Below are 25,102 nucleotides of genomic sequence, written 5' to 3'. Positions count from 1 at the left end.
TTGATTCAATTACACTCTGGTATCGGATCGTTATGGATCGATACCCATCGATCGATCGGATCTCTATATCTATAAGACACTGCAGAATGCCAGCGCCGTTGGCGAAAAGACTACTGAAGCATGTTTAATAAACGTTTCATTTATATGATTTTGCCCTTGAAATGCAAAACATACACATGAATAAAAATCACACCCGTGTGAAGTGAGGGGCGCTCTTATACATCGTCATGACGTAATATAGACGTCTATGCCTATATTTGCTCTGACACTGACGTAAAACTCTCCATTCGTTGTCAATTTGAATGTCATGTCTTATGTGTAGGACGAAGAGCATTAGGGGAGGGGATATAACGCCCCTCACATCAATTAATCAGGGCAACAAAAAAATGAGTTCATCTCTAACAGTGCCTGCGGGCAGACAAACCTTATGCTGTATCAGCAGACAGACGACACTGAGGAAGACAACAGGACAAAGTGTGCTCATGAAAGGCCTGTCGGTTATTAACCCATTCTGACCTGAGATCAGATTCATACGAGGTTTCCACTGGACACACACACACTGGTCTGATGAACCCATTCTGACCTGAGATCAGATTCTAAAAATGTCAGTCGTTCTTCGATTTTTTCAAAAATAGCAGACCTACAAGCTCGTAGTGCGCCACTCGGTGGCGCGCTATGAGCTTGTAGATCTGCTGTTTTTCAATAGCAAAAGCATGACATGATGCTAATACCAAAATGGGTTCCGCCTAAAATGGGTTAAGTCGAGCTGCAAAAGGGTCTCGGTCTCCCCATCCCCTCCCCCCTCCCCCGGAGCAGTGCCTAGCTGAACTAATGAGATAAAGGGCCTCTCCGTGTCTTTGAGAGACAATCGGTCATAGCCTCACACACTGAAGAGTCGCCAATTAATCTCTTTTGGTGACAACGAGCTTTGGAGGAATGTCTCTCGGTTAACTCTTTGGCTGCAGCTGCTTTGTACTACATGCAGATGGAAGACCCCTGCTGATCCCCCCCCCCTTTCATCTCAGGGCGCTTCATGCCCTGATCTAACCCGACTCCGCCAAATTGCGGCAGTATTGAGTTCACATAGTTCCCTCCTCCTGACTGCATCTGGGCTCTCTCAAGCAGAAAAGACAAATCTGATATCTCCATAATAATTTCGATTTGTAGTCCTGTTAGGTTGTGTTTACATTGGAGTTGTGTAGTCCTGTTAGGTTGTGTTTACATTAGAGTTGTAGTCTTGTTAGGTTGCGTTTACATTAGAGTTGTAGTCTTGTTAGGTTGTGTTTACATTAGAGTTGTAGTCTTGTTAGGTTGTGTTTACATTAGAGTTGTAGTCTTGTTAGGTTGTGGTTACATTAGAGTTGTAGTCTTGTTAGGTTGTGTTTACATTAGAGTTGTAGTCTTGTCAGGTTGTGTTTACATTAGAGTTGTAGTCCTGTTAGGTTGTGTTTACATTAGAGTTGTAGTCCTGTTAGGTTGTGTTTACATTAGAGTTGTAGTCCTGTTAGGTTGTGTTTACATTACAGTTGTAGTCCTGTTAGGTTGTGTTTACATTAGAGTTGTAGTCCTGTTAGGTTGTGTTTACATTAGAGTTGTAGTCCTGTTAGGTTGTGTTTACATTAGAGTTGTATAGTCTTGTTAGGTTGTGTTTACATTAGAGTTGTAGTCCTGTTAGGTTGTGTTTACATTAGAGTTGTAGTCTTGTTAGGTTGTGTTTACATTAGAGTTGTAGTCCTGTTAGGTTGTGTTTACATTAGAGTTGTAGTCTTGTCAGGTTGTGTTTACATTAGAGTTGTAGTCTTGTCAGGTTGTGTTTACATTAGAGTTGTAGTCTTGTTAGGTTGTGTTTACATTAGAGTTGTAGTCTTGTCAGGTTGTGTTTACATTAGAGTTGTAGTCTTGTCAGGTTGTGTTTACATTAGAGTTGTAGTCTTGTCAGGTTGTGTTTACATTAGAGTTGTAGTCTTGTTAGGTTGTGTTTACATTAGAGTTGTAGTCCTGTTAGGTTGTGTTTACATTAGAGTTGTAGTCTTGTCAGGTTGTGTTTACATTAGAGTTGTAGTCTTGTCAGGTTGTGGTTACATTAGAGTTGTAGTCTTGTCAGGTTGTGTTTACATTAGAGTTGTAGTCTTGTTAGGTTGTGTTTACATTAGAGTTGTAGTCTTGTTAGGTTGTGTTTACATTAGAGTTGTAGTCTTGTTAGGTTGTGTTTACATTAGAGTTGTAGTCTTGTCAGGTTGTGTTTACATTAGAGTTGTAGTCTTGTTAGGTTGTGTTTACATTAGAGTTGTAGTCTTGTCAGGTTGTGTTTACATTAGAGTTGTAGTCTTGTCAGGTTGTGTTTACATTAGAGTTGTAGTCCTGTTAGGTTGTGTTTACATTAGAGTTGTAGTCTTGTTAGGTTGTGTTTACATTAGAGTTGTAGTCTTGTTAGGTTGTGTTTACATTAGAGTTGTAGTCTTGTTAGGTTGTGTTTACATTAGAGTTGTAGTCCTGTTAGGTTGTGTTTACATTAGAGTTGTAGTCTTGTTAGGTTGTGTTTACATTAGAGTTGTAGTCTTGTTAGGTTGTGTTTACATTAGAGTTGTAGTCTTGTTAGGTTGTGTTTACATTAGAGTTGTAGTCTTGTTAGGTTGTGTTTACATTAGAGTTGTAGTCTTGTTAGGTTGTGTTTACATTAGAGTTGTAGTCTTGTTAGGTTGTGTTTACATTAGAGTTGTAGTCTTGTCAGGTTGTGTTTACATTAGAGTTGTAGTCTTGTTAGGTTGTGTTTACATTAGAGTTGTAGTCTTGTTAGGTTGTGTTTACATTAGAGTTGTAGTCTTGTCAGGTTGTGTTTACATTAGAGTTGTAGTCCTGTTAGGTTGTGTTTACATTAGAGTTGTAGTCCTGTTAGGTTGTGTTTACATTAGAGTTGTAGTCCTGTTAGGTTGTGTTTACATTACAGTTGTAGTCCTGTTAGGTTGTGTTTACATTAGAGTTGTAGTCCTGTTAGGTTGTGTTTACATTAGAGTTGTAGTCCTGTTAGGTTGTGTTTACATTAGAGTTGTATAGTCTTGTTAGGTTGTGTTTACATTAGAGTTGTAGTCCTGTTAGGTTGTGTTTACATTAGAGTTGTAGTCTTGTTAGGTTGTGTTTACATTAGAGTTGTAGTCCTGTTAGGTTGTGTTTACATTAGAGTTGTAGTCTTGTCAGGTTGTGTTTACATTAGAGTTGTAGTCTTGTCAGGTTGTGTTTACATTAGAGTTGTAGTCTTGTTAGGTTGTGTTTACATTAGAGTTGTAGTCTTGTCAGGTTGTGTTTACATTAGAGTTGTAGTCTTGTCAGGTTGTGTTTACATTAGAGTTGTAGTCTTGTCAGGTTGTGTTTACATTAGAGTTGTAGTCTTGTTAGGTTGTGTTTACATTAGAGTTGTAGTCCTGTTAGGTTGTGTTTACATTAGAGTTGTAGTCTTGTTAGGTTGTGTTTACATTAGAGTTGTAGTCTTGTCAGGTTGTGGTTACATTAGAGTTGTAGTCTTGTCAGGTTGTGTTTACATTAGAGTTGTAGTCTTGTCAGGTTGTGTTTACATTAGAGTTGTAGTCTTGTTAGGTTGTGTTTACATTAGAGTTGTAGTCTTGTCAGGTTGTGTTTACATTAGAGTTGTAGTCTTGTCAGGTTGTGTTTACATTAGAGTTGTAGTCTTGTTAGGTTGCGTTTACATTAGAGTTGTAGTCTTGTCAGGTTGTGTTTACATTAGAGTTGTAGTCTTGTCAGGTTGTGTTTACATTAGAGTTGTAGTCTTGTTAGGTTGTGTTTACATTAGAGTTGTAGTCTTGTCAGGTTGTGTTTACATTAGAGTTGTAGTCTTGTCAGGTTGTGTTTACATTAGAGTTGTAGTCTTGTCAGGTTGTGTTTACATTAGAGTTGTAGTCTTGTCAGGTTGTGTTTACATTAGAGTTGTAGTCTTGTCAGGTTGTGTTTACATTAGAGTTGTAGTCCTGTTAGGTTGTGTTTACATTAGAGTTGTAGTCTTGTCAGGTTGTGTTTACATTAGAGTTGTAGTCCTGTTAGGTTGTGTTTACATTAGAGTTGTAGTCTTGTCAGGTTGTGTTTACATTAGAGTTGTAGTCTTGTCAGGTTGTGTTTACATTAGAGTTGTAGTCCTGTTAGGTTGTGGTTACATTAGAGTTGTAGTCTTGTCAGGTTGTGTTTACATTAGAGTTGTAGTCTTGTCAGGTTGTGTTTACATTAGAGTTGTAGTCCTGTTAGGTTGTGGTTACATTAGAGTTGTAGTCTTGTCAGGTTGTGTTTACATTAGAGTTGTAGTCTTGTTAGGTTGTGTTTACATTAGAGTTGTAGTCTTGTCAGGTTGTGTTTACATTAGAGTTGTAGTCTTGTCAGGTTGTGTTTACATTAGAGTTGTAGTCCTGTTAGGTTGTGTTTACATTAGAGTTGTAGTCCTGTTAGGTTGTGTAGTCAGATTCTTAGCAGAAATATTGGCTGGTCATAAACAGTCAATTAAGCTTATTGGAAACTTATGCATTGTAAGTTCGCAATAACCTCGTTATTCTTGCTTATCGCCTTGCATTAAAATAAACGTCTCTCTTGAGAGGACGTGAGTCTTTGAATTACTGTTGGTAAATGGTTGCACGAAACTCCACAGTATACATCTAAACTGAACACAATAATCGTACATCGAAATAAATGCAAATGAACAAATTGATAATTTGTATAGTCAATTAGGGTATTTTATTATATCGATTACTGTTACAAATGTTTACAACACACAATACATAGCAATACCCTTTGTCTAGCGATCTACCCGTTTGAGCATGAGTCAAACGTGAAGATCATTAGCAAACGAATGTGCCGATCTGCATTGATCAGATATGATCTCCTTGCTGCTTTGGTAACCGCTCGACCGAGTTTTGTCCGTTACCAAACAGCAAGAAAGATTCAAAATTGAATCTGATGACTACAGATACAACAATTACTGGTGGGTATTGCTTTAATTACAAAACATATTTGCTTGAACACGCACGTCCTTAAACTACACACAGTTAATGGGCTGTGCTATGGTTTAGGGCGTCATCTCATATGAACCAAGCTATTCGATGGCTGTAAATATGATCTCCACAACAGCTACCAAATACGAATATTTAATAGCTACGGTGAGTAACACATTTCAAAGGAGCCTATCAAATACAGTCCATCTGGGATGGTAAGGGTGCATTCGTGAAGAAAACAATAATGAGAAAAGGTAAAGATAGGAGAAAGTAGAGTAGGGTAGAAGGAAAGTATAAGGTTTCTAGCGTGCCTCTCTCTCTCTGGACTAGAATCGGAGGCTAGGGTCCTATGCTCTATTCTGGCGGAAGAGGGAGCTCTCGTTTTAGCTTTGCGTTATTAATAAGGAGACCAGTCATAATGACGGTGATGAATTCATTCGCCCAAACCAACCTGCTTGTTGCTGCCCGAACGGCTCGGTGATCTCCTAGGTAACAGGATACCGGGGAAAACAAGATGGTTTTCTTCTCCTCTTAATTGCGTGTAAATAGCAAACGCAAAAGCTAATTCAAGCTTTGAAAACACGGATAGCTCAGAGAAACTCTTGCGTGTGGTTCTCTTAGGTCCACGAGTATTTCTCTAAGTCCGCGAGGAATTGACTTAAAGTCTTGGCAGGAGAGATGGTGTAACAACGACCTTTCGGTCGGCTTGCCGTTGAAAAAGAGAAAGAAGAGGGGAAAACACATAGATATATATCTGTATCTTTGGCGGGCGTTTCCTTTGTTCTCCAAAAGAAATGCCCCCACCTTCTAGCGTGCTATTGAAATTTAAAACAACACCGCGACAAGCACTCTTCCAGACCTTCCCTTTGAAGTAGGCCTGGTTCCTGTCGCTGGACATTCCTTATGCTAAAATAAACACACACACCCCCACCCCACACACATATGTCTTGCAAAGTGTTGACACTTACTGCCAGTGCGTGTAGTATTCAGTGATGCTTCCTGCTGTGTGTATGGGTTTGCAGTTCTGTGCGTGTGCTTTAAACGGAGCAAATTATTAGTTCACTTAGGGGTGAGGGCTGATAACATCAGCAGATGGTACTTTGTATCCTGTTGCTTGCATTCTAAGGAAGAGACTTCACAGAGTCAGGAAATTAATAAAAGTTCTGACCAAACTCTCTCACCCCCCCTCTGTTTGAGCGTTTGTCCCAATTTAGCATAATCAGCCAAATTGGCTCTTTTGATCATGCTACAGTTGTGTTTACATTAGAGTTGTAGTCCTGTCAGGTTGTGTTTACATTAGAGTTGCAGTCTTGTTATGTTGTGTTTACATTAGAGTTGTAGTCCTGTTAGGTTGTGTTTACATTAGAGTTGTAGTCTTGTCAGGTTGTGTTTACATTAGAGTTGCAGTCTTGTTATGTTGTGTTTACATTAGAGTTGTAGTCCTGTCAGGTTGTGTTTACATTAGAGTTGTAGTCCTGTTAGGTTGTGTTTACATTAGAGTTGTAGTCCTGTTAGGTTGTGTTTACATTAGAGTTGTAGTCGTGTTAGGTTGTGTTTACAGTAGAGTTGTAGTCCTGTTAGGTTGTGTTTACATTAGAGTTGTAGTCCTGTTAGGTTGTGTTTACATTAGAGTTGTAGTCTTGTTAGGTTGTGTTTACATTAGAGTTGTAGTCTTGTTAGGTTGTGTTTACATTAGAGTTGTAGTCTTGTTAGGTTGTGTTTACATTAGAGTTGTAGTCTTGTGAGGTTGTGTTTACATTAGAGTTGTAGTCTTGTCAGGTTGTGTTTACATTAGAGTTGTAGTCTTGTCAGGTTGTGTTTACATTAGAGTTGTAGTCTTGTTATGTTGTGTTTACATTAGAGTTGTAGTCCTGTTAGGTTGTGTTTACATTAGAGTTGTAGTCTTGTCAGGTTGTGTTTACATTAGAGTTGTAGTCTTGTTATGTTGTGTTTACATTAGAGTTGTAGTCCTGTTAGGTTGTGTTTACATTAGAGTTGTAGTCTTGTTAGGTTGTGTTTACATTAGAGTTGTAGTCTTGTTAGGTTAGTGTTTACATTAGAGTTGTAGTCCTGTTAGGTTGTGTTTACATTAGAGTTGTAGTCTTGTTAGGTTAGTGTTTACATTAGAGTTGTAGTCTTGTTAGGTTGTGTTTACATTAGAGTTGTAGTCTTGTTAGGTTAGTGTTTACATTAGAGTTGTAGTCTTGTTAGGTTAGTGTTTACATTAGAGTTGTAGTCTTGTTAGGTTGTGTTTACATTAGAGTTGTAGTCTTGTCAGGTTGTGTTTACATTAGAGTTGTAGTCCTGTTAGGTTGTGTTTACATTAGAGTTGTAGTCCTGTTAGGTTGTGTTTACATTAGAGTTGTAGTCTTGTTAGCTTGTGTTTACATTAGAGTTGTAGTCTTGTTAGGTTGTGGTTACATTAGAGTTGTAGTCTTGTTAGGTTGTGTTTACATTAGAGTTGTAGTCTTGTCAGGTTGTGTTTACATTAGAGTTGTAGTCCTGTTAGGTTGTGTTTACATTAGAGTTGTAGTCCTGTTAGGTTGTGTTTACATTAGAGTTGTAGTCCTGTTAGGTTGTGTTTACATTAGAGTTGTAGTCTTGTTAGGTTGTGTTTACATACAAAAATAACATTAATAATAGAGAAAATATATCATAAATGAATACTGAAACCAGATATAATTATAATCATTAAGGAAAGTTCATGCATGTACTATGTATATATGTAAACTCTTCGTTTCCATTTTCCAGCCATTCAGTTGGAAAAAAAAGAAAGACACACACGGAAATGGAACCATGTGTACATTCTCAGTTATATCAACATTGATTTTACAATATAAATTGGGGGTCCCAGAGATAGAAATGCCATTAAATGGGGGTCCAAGGACTAATGCAGGTCAAACTGGGAGTCCTTGAAATTAAAATGTACGAGAAGCACTGCTGGAGCCGTGAATCTTCTCTTATGGGGGTCCCCGTGTGTGTGTGTGTGTGTGTGTGTGTGTGTGTGTGTGTGTGTGTGTGTGTGTGTGTGTGTGTGTGTGTGTGTGTGTGTGTGTGTGTGTGTGTGTGTGCGTGTGCGTGTGCGTGCGGGTGGGGGTTGTGCATTCTAGTTCAATATTTTGAACGATATCTTTTGCTGTCAAAATAATTTATGCAACACTTAAGAGAGCCTTGGCTGAGCTCCTTGTTTCTGCAGCTTTGTAGTGACATGATAGCGTAAGTGACAGGTCAACATGGCTGCTCTCCAACTCCCCTGCACTTCAAAGCTATTATAGGAAGACAGCTGTCTAACCCATTCTGACCTGAGATCAGATTCATACGAGGTTTCCACTGGACACACACTGGTCTGATGAACCCATTCTGACCTGAGATCAGATTCTAAAAAATGTCAGTCGTTCTTCGATTTTTTCAAAAATAGCAGACCTACAAGCTCGTAGCACGTCACTCGGTGGCGCGCTATGAGCTTGTAGATCTGCTATTTTTCAATAGCTAAAGCATAACATGATGCTAACACCAAAATGGGTTCCCGTTCAGAATGAATTAAACTCTGGCAATGGTGGGGCTAAGTGGGGTCCGGGGCCCCTCAGAGGTCCTTGAGGGGGGTTCCAGGGGGTCCCCAGCTAAATTATAGTCAAGCATCAAAAAGCAAAGCTATAATATAGGGAGACTGTCTATAGCACTTGTTTCCCAAACAGTGGGTCTGGAACCGGTTTTTGGTCACAGGCCGAATTTCATGGTACTAAATAATATGGGTTAGGGTTATTTTTCGTTTCCAACATTTTGTTTTTAATTATTATTATTATTATTATTTTTACTTGCGCAGGTAACAATCCCCCAACACTTTGTGTTAAATAAAATTTTAGCATCTTCACTGCCAGTTATAATGCACACACATAATGTATATAATTGAATTGCAATAACAACCAGGGGCATTATGTTATATAGCCCATACCCATAGACATCATACTATAATTAACCGAATGTCTGTCCGTGTGTGTGTGTGTGTCTGTCAGAAACAGTGCCGTAACTCCTTACTGCCTGCACCAATCACTCCCACTTTTCACACAGGCATTGACCATATGTGACCCAGGCCAACAGAATGTGCCTCATGTCGGCAGAATGAAATGGTCGAAATGGTCGAAATAAAACCTTTTATTTTTATTTATGTGATTTTCGTTAATTTCATATTAACACAGTTTGAATGTTGAAGAAGGTTTTCGTTCCAACAGATTATTCATTTGGGCAAATGAAATGTATACATTTATCAGTCAAACTGTGCTTGTTTTATTTGTGAAAACTAACGCAGTTTGGGGGGCGGAGAAGTGCTCTCCCAAGATTTGCATGTCTGTTCCGATTGGTCTCAGGAATGTCTTTGTCTCAGGTTTCACGGTCTGGGCGTCGCCCATAAGTACAGCTGTGACAGTAACTGTCAATGTGTTTGTATTGTAAACAGTGTCAGTTATTATTCAACTCGAGATGGCTAGTAACTCTTCTGCAGCGCGTCTGGTCCTGGCATTGAATGGAGGAGCAGATGATGGCGTTTTGAATGATTTCATTATGGCTTTTATACACGGCCCTGAGTGTCGGTCAGACTCAGAGGATGAATCTGATGGAGATGACGACGACGATGACACAGTTTTTGATCGAGTCAACACCAGCGTGTGTTCTGACAACAACGAGGATGACCAGGACAAGGAGACGGGTGGAAACGCTGCTCCAGGAGGGGTGCATGTAGGCATTGCATCGCTGTTACAGTTACCAGAAGTTGAGAATGTTGCAGTGGACACCGATCGACCAGTAGAACTTGAGAAAATACGAAACTTTAATTGCCGATGCCAAGAAAGAAGAAAGGAGAATTCAGAGCATGAGCCTTTGTCTTGCAGTCAAAAACTTGACCCAGAAATGATTTGCGATACACGGATGGAAATGGCAGCCTTGTCGAAGGATCAGAAAGACATGTTTCTCATGGGAATTATAAAGACGTGCACGAATGACTCCGAATTGACACAACGCACAAAGCAATGCAACGGGAAGCGAATGATCACCCGATCCACGTACATGGTTAACACCGTCGTGGTTTGCCGTGCTACATTTCTCTTTCTCTATGGGTGAGTTACAGTCTAATCTATGCTATTGATACTTATGTATTGTTACTGTAACATTGTGTGTGTGTGTGTGTGAATAACGCCAGTATGTATGTATGGATCACTATGTGGCAGTAGGCGCTGCTCAACTATGTGCGGACGGAGGATCACTATTTTGCCCTGTTAAATAATACTGATGTTAGCCCGTAGTAGTAAAACATCCGGTATGGAGAGGATACGGAAGCAGTTTGTGTGCCTGTATGTATGCGTGGAAATTATTAGCGGATACAATGGGCGGGCTTTAGAACGGATGTAGCCTTGCACAGTAAATAGAAACCAGGCTTTACACTGTACTATAGGCATTTGCGTATTGCCTACAATTATTTTGTTGGGTTAGTTTGTAACAAAGTGTTTATGTCGTTTTGTCCAGGATCAGCAAAACCCTTCTCCAAGCCCTTGTGAAACACTACAAGGAGAATGGTATATCTTCACGCCAGAAGAAGAAAGGTCCCAGGACACACAAGAAGTTTCTGTCTAGTGATGACATAAAACGGATCTTGACATTCATCACAAACTATGCAGAAATCCATGCCATCTCTCTGCCTGGACGACACCCTGGACACAAAGACTACAGTTTGAAGTTGCTTTCAAGTGAGGAAATCCGAAAGTTCTGTCGTGATGATGCACAAGACACCACGTGCCCCAAACCAACATCCACAGCACCAAACGATACACACCCCAAACCTGCAACAGCACCAAAAGAAAAAAAGTCCACTGCGCCAAAGAAGAAGAAATTCCGGTGTTAGTTGACACATGCAAAGACAAAGACACTTTATTTTTTTGTGTTGCGCTGTGACTGAACAAAGACACTTTATTTTTTGTTGTTGAAAATAGTGCTGCTTGTGAATAGTTTCCACACTTGACACATGCAAAGACAATATGAGACACTTTATTTTTTTGTGTTGCACTGTGACTGAACAAAGACACTTTATTTTTTGTTGTTGAAAATATTCAACAAAATACCAGCCACTTTATTTTATATAGGCCTATTATTATGTTATTGAAAATAGTGCAACTTTATTGTGCATACTTTTACTGTACCTTTTATTACCATTATTATGGCCACTTTATTGTGCATGTTGTATTTTCAAAGTTTGGACAAATAAAAGTTTTTGTTTATGAAAGCCTAAGGTGTAATATCTCATTCTTCTGCCCTTTGTTTCATGTAACAGCATTGGTGTAAAACTACATATCCTATATCCATTGAAAACTCTGTTAGCCTACTAGTTACTTTTTAGATTGTATTATTACAAAACATACACTAAACAACTTCAGTCCTATATTTCTTTACTTTAACTCAAGTACTCATGTACTTGAGTGTCCACTCCCCCACTAGGTTAGCTGTCATTGACAGCTAACCTAGTGGGGGAGTGGTTAGTGGATGGGGGAGTGATTATGCAAGACATTAGGGGTGTAGCCAAGGATCTATTGTTCCCCCATTTCCAGAGGTGCAAAATGTCAGGATACTTTGAAAGGCTTATTCTCTGCTTTGGGGTATTTGTTTAAACAAGTTTTAGATGGTCATATCTCCTTCAATTATTATCCAATTTCATTGAATGATACATCATATGAAAGCTTACATTCTGTACTTTAATAATCTGTAAAAATCTGTAATCTGTAAAAATCGACTTGAGGCATTTTTTGCTGGAGTTGGTCACATATATGCAAACGGAGGGCGTAACAAAGCCCTTTTTTCGATTTGACACATTAATGATTATTAATTAATGTATTAGTCAATTACAAACGCACCCGGGCGCAGTACCCTTCACGGCCACAAGGGGGGGGGGGGGAAATATCTCACAACGGGTAAGGACTATACAGTATAACATAGCTTTCCGGCTCTGAGCCTCATGTCACAATTGAAGGCACAATTTTCCTGAGATTCCTTGCGAAGCATTTTGCCTTCAATGAGCAGCTTCCGCGTGCAGTAGCATAAGTCCCGGAAAAGACCCGCTGTGATTGGTCAGTAGTCACTTGAGCGAAAGCATGTACTGTTGTACTTGTATTAATAACTTTGTTGTTTGTGTTTGTGTGTTTGTCTTGTTTTTTATTGTATTGTAATGTATTGTCATGACTGCATTTGTTTTTATAATATCTATGATGTAGCCACCGTGAGCTTCATATTTGGTGTAATCCATGATTTCCCTGCCTGGAGGCTTAAAGGGATAGTTCACAATTTTTGAACTTAAGTTGTATGAAATACTTCCCATTAATATAGCAGTTGCAACTGTATTTATTGATTGCCCGAGTCCCATGGTGGGAGTTCTGCTCTGGTTCTGATTGGTTGAGTCCCGTGGTGGGAGTTCTGCTCTGGTTCTGATTGGTTGAGTCCCGTGGTGGGAGTTCTGCTCTGGTTTTGGTGAAATATTAAGTAGTTCTGGTCATGTTGTGCAACGAAAGTTGCACTATATGGTACTAGAAACATGTCAACAATACAAATTACGCTATTGTTTTAGGATTCATTTACGTTTAATGCTTGGACCCCTGTGGCCCCCACAAAATGACTGGAACTACTTAATATTATTATTATTATTATATATATATATATTTTAGGACAATTCTTTATAGGCAGTGTTTGTTGTTTGCTGTCATGTACGTACAGGACCATTTAGACTAGAGAGACCAGACGAGATGAGACCTGTAACTATTTTCACAATGGATACTATCAAGGCATTTAACCCATTCTGACCTGAGATCAGATTCATACGAGGTTTCCACTGGACACACACTGGTCTGATGAACCCATTCTGACCTGAGATCAGATTCATACGAGGTTTCCACTGGACACACACTGGTCTGATGAACCCATTCTGACCTGAGATCAGATTCTAAAAATGTCAGTCGTTCTTTGATTTTTTTCAAAAATAGCAGACCTACAAGCTCGTAGCGCGCCACTCGGTGGCGCGCTACGAGCTTGTAGATCTGCTGTTTTTCAATAGCTAAAGCATAACATGATGCTAACACCAAAATGGGTGCCCGCCCAGAATGCCCCCTGTCATGGGGGGGGGGATTTGTTTTCTCCTCACACTGTCAGCAGTAAAGCCTCATTTATGTGTGGGATCTTCTGAGCTTTGTAGGCTGACAAATGGATGGACATTGTATCTGAACACATATAGGGCTCCATTTTCATCACCGCTAAACCCCTTATCCCTAAACTGCTTTGCCTTTTACTATTTTGAAGAAAAACTAGCCAAGCTACATTGTGAGCTTGTAGACTGGCCATTTTAACTATTCAAAAAATGTCTTGCAAATTGTAAAAAAAAAAAAAAGGCAAAGAAGTTTAGGGATAAGGGGTTTATCGTTGACGTAAATGGAGCCCATACGGTATGGACAAACCCACGCCTTGACATGAATGCAGAGAATACACAAAATGTGTGATAGATATTTGATAACTACTGTGTATAGAATGGAAAAGTAATTAAACCCATCTTATTTATTTTCTTAAAATTGCAAAATACTAATACTAATCATATAGTCCAGTACCTGCCTGTAGACCCTATCGCAATTTGGTGTTGGGGGAATTTCTCACTTGAACTGAGTCAATGGGTCCCTAGACATGAAAAATCAACGAGGTGCTCGTCCGCCATAGTGCCACGAATGGCGCAATGGCCACATCAAAAATGGCCACCATCGGCTATGATGAAAATCCAACCTTTTTGTTTTTTAGTGTTTAAGCACATGTAATACATTCATTTTGACTAATTGTGGTGTGTGGAATTAATTTCTGATATTGTTTTGATGATTTGGGGTGATTTTGACCTTGAAAGGTCATAGTCAAGGTCATTTTGCTATTCCACAGACCTTGGCCATAACTTGTCCATTTTTAGGAGTAAGAACAGGAACAATACGTCTATTTCAACTAAATCTGACTCTTAAAATTAATTTCTGATATTGTTTTGACCATTGGGGATCATCCTGTCATTGAATTATTGATGTTAATGTCATTTTTCAATAATTCGATTATGATTCTTTAGTCGCTTTTATTATATATTTTCATGATTTGTTTTCTTTACATAAACAAAATACATGGGCATGAGAAAAACAACAACAGCACCATATGTGCTGTGTGAATAAGCCCATTGTACAAATGAGCCAATTCATTGCTATGGCAACCCCATAGTGGAGGTAAGTCAATATATCATAAGAATCGTTCACTTGATGGTACAAGCACCAAATTTGGTACACAAGTGCTTCAGAACCTACTCTCTCAGAAAAGTACGTCCACTTGAAAAAACTAAATGGCCACCATTTTTCAAGATGGCCGCCAAATGAAAAGGGCCTTTTGTGGCAGTTCTGGACAACCGTGGGTCCGACCAACTCGAGACCGGGCACTGCACTCCCTGTGGGTGTGTGGAACGTGTGTGTCGAATTCGGTGAAGTCGGTGGGGCAAACGGTTCTCGGGTTACGTGGATTACAGATGTACAGACACACACAGACTTGAATATATGTCAATGGGCAATGCCCATTGGGTTTTTTTTTGTTGATGATGGGTAAGAGAGAGATGTGATGTCAGGTGGTGTGGGCTAAGATTAGTGGTCAGGGCTAAGATAAAGTATATGAGATGTACAGTAAGTGCAAAGAGAGATGGTGAGGGAGGGAGAAAAGTATTTGTACCAATTGACCAGACAGTAGACAGTATAGTGTAACAGGTTAAGGTGAGTATAGAGATGGAAATGTTCTAGCAAGTGAAGCCAGTGTATTGAGAATATGGGACATATGTGTCAGGAGTTATTTGTGACAGAAGGCTACCAGTGAGAGGGAAGATGTATACGATGGTAGTGAGACCAGCCATGCCGTACGGTTGGAAACGGTGGCACAGATGAAAAGGAGTCACAGCTGGAGGTGGCAGAATTAAGGATGCTATGGTTCTCATTAGGAGTGAAAAGGAAGGACATTATCAGAAATTACTGAATTAGAGGATCAGCCCAGGTTAGAAGGTTTGGGGATAAAGCAAGAGAGGTGAGGTTGAGATGGTTTAGACATGTGAAAAGGAGGGATGAGGGTACATTGGGAGAAGGATGCTGAAGATGTAGCTGCCAGGTAAGAGGATGGCCAAAGACGAGGTTTAAGGATCCTGTGAGAGATGACATGAAGGTGGCAGGTCACAGAGGAAGATGCAGAAAACAAAACCAAAAGGGGTCCTCCCCTTTTCCCTGTGCGTGCACACACACACACACACACACACACACACACACACACACACACACACACACACACACGGTACTCTACAGTACACCACAGTATGTTACAGTACAGTATTGTAAAGTACAGTACGGTACAGTAACGTGCGGTACGGCATGGTACAGTATGATACCATAAAGTATGGTACAGTACAGTATGATGCCGTACAGTACAGTAAGGTACAGTATGATACCATACAGTAAGGTACAGTATGGTACAGTATGGTACCATGCAGTACGGTACAGTACAGTACAGTACAGTACAGTATTGTACAGTATGATACCATACAGTAAGGTACGGTATGGTACAGTATGGTGCCCTACAGTGCCGTACAGTATTATACAGTATGGTTCAGTACATCACAAAGGTATAGCCAAATATATGCAGAAATGCAAAACCAGTCTAATTTTGTTGGCCATCTTGAAATATCACCGCCATATTGGATTTTTGGATGGCTCGGTTTAAAAAGTTAAAGAGTTGACCAAAGGAATGTTCACGGCAAATGTCACGCTTGTATCACCAAGCGAACAACCGTTCTAATGATCTGCTAATTGCACAAATTCTGTGTGTGTCTGTACGTATGTAATCCACGTAACTCGAGAACCGTTCGCCCCACTTCAAATTCGACATACACGTTCCACACACCCACAGGGAGTGCAGTGCCCGGTCTCGAGTTGGTCGGACCCACGGTTGTCCAGAACCGCCACAAAAGGCCCTTTTCATTTGGCGGCCATCTTGAGAAATGGTGGCCATTTAGTTTTTTCAAGTGGACATCGTACTTTTCTGAGAGAGGTTCTGAAGCACTTGTGTACCAAATTTGGTGCTTGTACCATCAAGTGAACGATTCTTATGATATATTGACTTAATATCCTCCACTATGGGGTTGCCATAGCAATGAATTGGCTCATTTGGGCCATGGACAGAGTCTTTTGTACAATGGGCTTATTCACACAGCACATATGGTGCTGTTGTTGTTTTTCTCATGCCCATGTATTTTGTTTATGTAAAGAAAACAAATCATGAAAATATATAATAAAAGCGACTAAAGAATCATAATCGAATTATTAAAAAATTACATTAACATGATGATCCCTAATGGTCAAAACAATATCAGAAATTAATTTTAAGAGTCAGATTTAGTTGAAATAGACTTATTGTTCCTGTTCTTACTCCTAAAAATGGACAAGTTATGGCCAAGGTCTGTGGAATAGCAAAATGACCTTGACTATGACCTTTCAAGGTCAAGATCACCCCAAATCATCAAAACAATATCAGAAATGAATTCCACACACCACAATTAGTCAAAATGAATGTTTTACATGTGCTTAAACACAAAAAAACAAAAAGGTTGGATTTTCATCATAGCCGATGGTGGCCATTTTTGATGTGGCCATTGCGCCATTCGTGACTGGCGCCCATTGACTCAGTTCAAGTGAGAAATTCCCCCAACACCAAATTGCGATAGGGTCTACAGGCAGGTACTGGACTAATACTAAAGTACTTAAATTGATCATTTACATTGCAAAGCGATTCGATACCGATTATTTCCATTGCAAAACGGTACAAAGTCAAACGATGTGATACGATATTTGCTGTTTACATATCGATAATATACTTAAAAATGTTAAATTAAAATCGATATTTCGATACAGTTACTATCGTTAACACCCCTACTAGACACTGAGAGAGCAGCAGCCAACCAGAAGACTGCTGTGGTCTGAATAATATAGGCATTCACACACCATGTTGTTTTTAACACACACACACACACACACACACACACACACACACACACACACACACACACACACACACACTCACACTCACACTCACACTCACACTCACACTCACACTCACACTCACACACACCACAGTGACGCAAATGAGCCCGTTGAGACCTGAGACCAGATTCTACTCAAACTATTTCATGCCAAGGACCCCAGAAATTATATCTCATTGGCACACCAACCTCCATCTGTTTCTCTGTTTCAGGGACCCTCCAGAAGCAACAGATAAAAACGTTTGCTGTGAAAGAATATATTACATTATATTAATCAATGAGTGGGTCGGTGTGAGCTCGCCACCGTCGGTGTGGGGAAGTGAGGACGCTGGCGTCGACTGTTCGCCTCTTCACCTCCCAATGTATGAATGAATGAACCTTTACCTCCCAATGTATGAATGAATGAACCTTCACCTCCCAATGTATGAATGAATGAACCATTGTAAAGCGCTTTGAGCTATGAAAATGCAATTCATTATTATAAGATTTGCTCGATAAAAGAAAAAAGAAAAAAGCAGATCTACAAGCTTGTGTTTGCGTATAGCGCGGCAATCGGTGCCACACTATTATGAGCTTTATCTGCCGTTTTTCAATAGCTAAACTTTAAAATAATGTTTGAAGTGGTTAAAAAGATAAGGTGACACAGATACGTTTCCAGGTCTTTTCATTTTGGGGCGCAGAAAGCTGCAGATTTTCAAAACATTTTCTGTCTACTTTATTAGATCTATACTAGCTAATCATAATGTGTTGCTATGCGTGTCGTTTGGCTATTTTTGCCGTGCAACACTTGGCACTACGACAAAGTAGGGCTTTACGCGGCCTCTCCAGGTCGCTCAGTGCTAATCTCTATCTACAGTACAGTACACACATTTATCATGCCCTTACTGTACTGTACTGTACTACACCGGAATCAACACATTACACCTTTAAAATTCACCATTAAGCCATTCTGACCTGAGATCAGATTCATACGAGGTTTCCACTGGACACACACTGGTCTGATTAACACCATTCTGACCTGAGATCAGATTCTAAAAATGTCAGTCGTTCTTCGATTTTTCAAAAATAGCAGACCTACAAGCTCGTAGCGCGCCACCCGGTGGCGCGCTATGAGCTTGTAGATCTGCTATTTTTCAAAAGCTAAAGCATAACATGATGCTGACACCAAAATGGGTTCCCGTTCAGAATGGGTTAAGCATAAAATAGGCTGTGGGAGAAACACAATCGTCTGGATTATGAAAGTCGTCTCAAATCCTTCTGAGGTTTTGTTCCTATTTGTGGCATAATCACTGGTGTAAAGTAACTATAAGTACATCTACTCAAGTACTGTATACCCGTACAATTTAGAGCCAAGAACTGTATTGCGATTCTAATAATCCTCTGATGGCGAGACCGCCTGCAGCCATTAACCTGTGATGGATTTCTATCCCTCCCCAAAAGAAAAGCAACTTCATAGACATTATTTATCCTGAGCGATGAGTTTATCTGGGAGTCTACCCAAGAATAGTGTGTGACAAAAGAGCCATCAGATTCTATAAAGATCCTTATTTCTTTGGAAATCTCGTGCCAATATGAATGAATTAAGAGGACAAGCCCCACAAACGTATAAAAATGGTCTATACGATTGATTGAACACCTCCTCCACCACCGCCTCCGACATTCATCCTGTCCCCCTGAATGCTCTGCTGTGCATAAACGTCATGTTTTTTGTGGGTCATGAAGTATGCAATTTAACAATTATGTTCTTTCCGGCAACAATTCTCTGTAATGGCGAGTGTTCTTCATTGGACTGGCGCAATCATGTATTCCACTTGTATACCAAAATATCACAATTGAGATGTCGAGAGAAATAGTGATTTAACTTAACAGTTTTCAGAAATACCTCATGTTTCTGTATCAGTGGTGCTCAATATTTTTCAGGACCCCAAAAATGATATTTTATTATATTGGCCACCGACCCCCATCTGAAATACGTTGTTCCAGGAACCCCTCAGAAGCAAAGAAGAAGAAGAAGAAGCAAGAAGAGTTAAAAAACGTTCTGAAAGAACATTATATTCAAAGACTTTTTCAAAAATAGCAGACCTACAAGCTCGTAGCACGGCACTCGGTGCTGCGCTATGAGCTTGTAGATCTGCTATTTTTCAATAGCTAAACATAATACTGAAAACACCAAAAGGGGTTTCCTCCCCCAAAATGGGTTAATCTCACAAAACATGGAAAAGATCTAAACAGATTGCATGTTTAAGTTTTAACCCAACTTGTTAGTAGCCACGGACCACCATTTGATGACATTTAGCCTCTCAGGCCCATTTGATCCACGGACCACCATTTGATGTCATTTAGCCTCTCAGACCCATCTGAGCCACGGACCACCATTTGATGACATTTAGCCTCTCAGACCCATTTGAGCCACGGACCACCATTTGATGACATTTAGCCTCTCAGACCCATTTGAGCCACGGAACCACCATTTGATGACATTTAGCCTCTCAGACCCATCAGAGCCACAGACCACCATTTGATGACATTTAGCCTCTCAGACCCATCTGAGCCACGGACCACCATCTGATGACATTTAGCCTCTCAGACCCATTTGAGCCACGGACCAACATTTGATGACATTTAGCCTCTCAGACCCATCTGAGCCACGGACCACCATTTGATGACATTTAGCCTCTCAGACCCATTTGAGCCACGGACCACCATTTGATGACATTTAGCCTCTCAGACCCATTTGAGCCACGGAACCACCATTTGATGACATTTAGCCTCTCAGACCCATCAGAGCCACAGACCACCATTTGATGACATTTAGCCTCTCAGACCCATCTGAGCCACGGACCACCATCTGATGACATTTAGCCTCTCAGACCCATTTGAGCCACGGACCAACATTTGATGACATTTAGCCTCTCAGACCCATCTGAGCCACGGAACACCATTTGATGACATTTAGCCTCTCAGACCCATTTGAGCCACGGACCACCATTTGATGACATTTAGCCTCTCAGACCCATCAGAGCCACGGACCACCATTTGATGACATTTAGCCTCTCAGACCCATCTGAGCCACGGACCACCATTTGATGACATTTAGCCTCTCAGACCCATTTGAGCCACAGAACCACCATTTGATGACATTTAGCCTCTCAGACCCATCTGAGCCACGGGCCACCATTTGATGACATTTAGCCTCTCAGACCCATCTGAGCCACGGGCCACCATTTGATGACATTTAGCCTCTCAGACCCATCTGAGCCACGGACCACCATTTGATGACATTTAGCCTCTCAGACCCATCTGAGCCACGGGCCACCATTTGATGACATTTAGCCTCTCAGACCCATCTGAGCCACGGACCACCATCTTATGACATTTAGCCTCTCAGACCCAAACAGCCAGGAACCTCGGTGTTGTCCTGGACAGTCAGCTCTCGTTCACAGCTGTCACTCGATCCTGTAGGTTTACACTCTATAACATACGACGAATTAGACCGTTCCTCACCCAGGATTCAGCCCAGCTCCTAATCCAGACAACAGTCTTGTCAAAACTGGACTATTGTAACTCCCTCCTTACTCGGCTACCGGCATGTGCACTTAAGCCTCTCCAACTGATCCAAAATGCCGCAGCTCGCTTGATCTTCAACCAGCCAAAATTCTCACACGTCTCCCCCCTGCTCCGCTCCCTCCACTGGCTCCCGGTCGCTGCCCGCACAGAATACAAAACTCTGATGCTGGCATTCAAAGCAACCAAAGATATGGCTCCCCCATATCTTGTAAGTATAATCGAACCCTACAAACCCTCACGCGCACTCAGATCAGCCAACGCAGGGAAGCTGGAAGTACCCTCACTAAAAACGCCGGGACAACGCTCCACACGTCCCAAACTCTTCTCCTTTCTGGCTCCAAAACTATGGAATGCACTTCCTATCATAATCAGAACTACAGACTCACTCCCAATCTTCCGAGGTAGTCTGTAAACCCACCTTTTCAGACTCCATCATGGCCCATAGCACTTACCCTACCCCCTTAGATAGGATTTCTGTAGACTTAGATAGCATTTGATACAGACTTATAGCATGTTATGTAGACAGCACTAGAATTGCATTTTGTGTAGTCATGTTACTTCATAGTATATATGAATAGTACAGTACCGGTATGTATAGTTTATATGTATAGTTTAATTATATAGATAATCCACTGTTACTTTCTTAGCTTACGCATGTTTCATGATAAATGTTTTTATGTGATGTATGCCATGCTTTTTTGTTCTTGCTTATTGTAAATCGCTCTGGATTAAGAGCGTCTGATAAATGCCGAAATTGTAATTGATATGTATGACCATAGTAGGTCACACATGACATTTCCTCAGCCCTAGTTGCTATGGCGATCAATTTACCATACCACTGAGATCAACGGGCATCTTCTTCCTTGATTGGTCAACCCAAACCATCGGCTTCACGGATTGGACAAACTTTGCGTGGTGTTTGTGTCTCTGAACGAATATAAGTGAAGACGCAGAATATTCCATGCATTTACACATCAGGACTCGACCAATAGGATACCATTGACCAATAGTATACCATTGACCAAGAGGATACCATTGACCAATAGGATACCCTTGACAAATAGGTTACCATTGACCAATAGGATACCGTTGACCAATAGGATTCCATTGACCAATAGGATACCATTGACCAATAGGATTGATCCACTGTGGTGTTTCTGTGAGTAATGTTACGCTGGGCGGTGCGTCTGAGAGGACCAGGAACAGCCAATCCGAGAGCTGTGACAGTGAGACACTGTGTGTACTCCTTTGGAGGTGAAGAGGGTCACATTGATGTGCACGTCTTCAACACAGTGTCTTTGACCTGGAGGAAGTTGATCCCAGTGACCCCTGGAAGAGGAGAGCGCCACCTTGAGGTTCCCTCCAGACGCCGGGGCCACACAGCTGTGCTGATTGAATATACTGTCTACGTCTGGGGAGGATGTACTAAACAAGGTTATGATTACTGCAACGTGCTTTATGCCTTTGATGTCGACGCCCACACATGGTTCAAACCACAGGTTTCTGGGACCGTTCCAGAGGGGAGGAGCTACCACTCAGCCTGTGTCTTGGGGAAGGTTATCTTTATCCATGGAGGAGTCACCCCCTCTGCAACCACTAATGACATCTACAAGTTGGACACCAACTCAATGGTCTGGTCTTTAATTAACACCAGAGGAACTCCACCTCCTGCTTCATGCTGTCACTCTGCCACCATCATCGGGACAAAGATGTTTGTATGTGGGGGCTGTGGGGGTCAGCACTACAACACCATCAGAGTGTTTGACACAGAGACCAACGTCTGGATGAACACACCTTCTACACATCCTCTTCCAGTAGGACGGAGGAATCATTCAGCCTTTACCTACAATGGAGAGCTGTACGTATTTGGTGGCTACGGCTACGGAGAACAGTTCAATGATCTGTGGAAATTCAACCCAGAGACCTTCTCCTGGAAGAAGGTTGAGCCCAAAGGGAAACGTCCACATAGTATGAATACGTGCTGTTGTTGTTGCATGGTGGGAGATCGTATCATCCTCTTCGGAACAGACAACAGACCAGGTGACCTGTATGTCTTAGACTTCAGTCCTAGCCTCAAGACATTATGTAAGCTAGCAGTTATTCAGTACGGTCTGGAGCAGTCTGAACTCACACACAACATCAGGTGGGAACTGGCAGCCATGACTAGCAACAGCCAATAGGAACTGGCAGCCATGACTATCAACAGCCAATAGGAACTGGCAGCCATGACTAGCAACAGCCAATAGGAGGCAGCCATGACTACCAACAGAAAACAAATGATAGGTTAAAATGAAGAATAAAAATCACACCCACGTGAAATGAGGGGCGCTCTGATCACCATACATCGCCTCATTCCGGCCAATCACAATTTGTGTCGTCACTTTCAGCTTCAATATGTACTTTGCTCAGCCAATCAGATCATCGCTTTATAGGGTGATCAGCCATGGTCATGGGAGGTGCGAGTGTCGTTCTACAACCCCACAGGGAGTGTTCTACACCCCCCACAGGGAGTGTTCTACACCCCCCCCCCCCACAGGGAGTGTTCTACACCCGCCACAGGGAGTGTTCTACACCCCCACAGGGAGTGTTCTACACCCCCACAGGGAGTGTTCTACACCCCCACAGGGAGTGTTCTACACCCCCACAGGGAGTGTTCTACACCCCCACAGGGAGTGTTCTACACCCCCACAGGGAGTGTTCTACACCCCCACAGGGAGTGTTCTACACCCCCCACAGGGAGTGTTCTACACCCCCCACAGGGAGTGTTCTACACCCCCACAGGGAGTGTTCTACACCCCCACAGGGAGTGTTCTACACCCCCACAGGGAGTGTTCTACACCCCCCACAGGGAGTGTTCTACACCCCCACAGGGAGTGTTCTACACCCCCACAGGGAGTGTTCTACACCCCCCCCCCCACAGGGAGTGTTCTACACCCCCACAGGGAGTGTTCTACACCCCCCACAGGGAGTGTTCTACACCCCCACAGGGAGTGTTCTACACCCCCCCCCCCCACAGGGAGTGTTCTACACCCCCACAGGGAGTGTTCTACACCCCCACAGGGAGTGTTCTACACCCCCACAGGGAGTGTTCTACACCCCCACAGGGAGTGTTCTACACCCCCCCCCCACAGGGAGTGTTCTACACCCCCACAGGGAGTGTTCTACACCCCCCACAGGGAGTGTTCTACACCCCCCCCCCCACAGGGAGTGTTCTACACCCCCACAGGGAGTGTTCTACACCCCCCCCCCACAGGGAGTGTTCTACACCCCCACAGGGAGTGTTCTACACCCCCCACAGGGAGTTTTCTACACCCCCCCCCCCACAGGGAGTGTTCTACACCCCCACAGGGAGTGTTCTACACCCCCACAGGGAGTGTTCTACACCCCCACAGGGAGTGTTCTACACCCCCACAGGGAGTGTTCTACACCCCCCACAGGGAGTGTTCTACACCCCCACAGGGAGTGTTCTACACCCCCACAGGGAGTGTTCTACACCCCCACAGGGAGTGTTCTACACCCCCACAGGGAGTGTTCTACACCCCCCCCCCACAGGGAGTGTTCTACACCCCCACAGGGAGTGTTCTACACCCCCCACAGGGAGTGTTCTACACCCCCCCCCCCACAGGGAGTGTTCTACACCCCCACAGGGAGTGTTCTACACCCCCCCCCCACAGGGAGTGTTCTACACCCCCACAGGGAGTGTTCTACACCCCCCACAGGGAGTGTTCTACACCCCCCCCCCCACAGGGAGTGTTCTACACCCCCCCCCCCACAGGGAGTGTTCTACACCCCCACAGGGAGTGTTCTACACCCCCACAGGGAGTGTTCTACACCCCCACAGGGAGTGTTCTACACCCCCCACAGGGAGTGTTCTACACCCCCACAGGGAGTGTTCTACACCCCCACAGGGAGTGTTCTACACCCCCACAGGGAGTGTTCTACACCCCCACAGGGAGTGTTCTACACCCCCCCCCCCACAGGGAGTGTTCTACACCCCCCCCCCCCACAGGGAGTGTTCTACACCCCCACAGGGAGTGTTCTACACCCCCCACAGGGAGTGTTCTACACCCCCACAGGGAGTGTTCTACACCCCCCACAGGGAGTGTTCTACACCCCCCCCCCCACAGGGAGTGTTCTACACCCCCACAGGGAGTGTTCTACACCCCCCCCCCCACAGGGAGTGTTCTACACCCCCACAGGGAGTGTTCTACACCCCCACAGGGAGTGTTCTACACCCCCCACAGGGAGTGTTCTACACCCCCCACAGGGAGTGTTCTACACCCCCCACAGGGAGTGTTCTACACCCCCCACAGGGAGTGTTCTACACCCCCCACAGGGAGTGTTCTACACCCCCACAGGGAGTGTTCTACACCCCCCACAGGGAGTGTTCTACACCCCCCCCCCCACAGGGAGTGTTCTACACCCCCCACAGGGAGTGTTC

General features: G+C 42.6%; 1 protein-coding gene across 1 annotated transcript; it reads left to right on the top strand.

Moving 5' to 3' along the window:
- Window positions 1-9,545: 9,545 nt before the first annotated feature.
- LOC310867034 (kelch domain-containing protein 3-like) lies at window positions 9,546-22,841 on the top strand (the record flags this gene model as incomplete). Its single annotated transcript, XM_083776827.1, has 2 exons — window positions 9,546-9,690; window positions 22,081-22,841. 2 exons carry the CDS (start codon window positions 9,546-9,548, stop codon window positions 22,839-22,841), a joined length of 906 nt encoding a protein of 301 aa, XP_083632953.1.
- Window positions 22,842-25,102: the final 2,261 nt, after the last annotated feature.

Source organism: Protomyctophum parallelum, assembly GCF_964188405.1.
Source record: "Protomyctophum parallelum genome assembly, chromosome: 11".
NCBI lineage: Eukaryota > Metazoa > Chordata > Actinopteri > Myctophiformes > Myctophidae > Protomyctophum > Protomyctophum parallelum.
The sequence above is the reverse complement of the archived record's forward strand: the minus strand, read 5'-3'. Positions and strand labels throughout refer to the sequence as shown.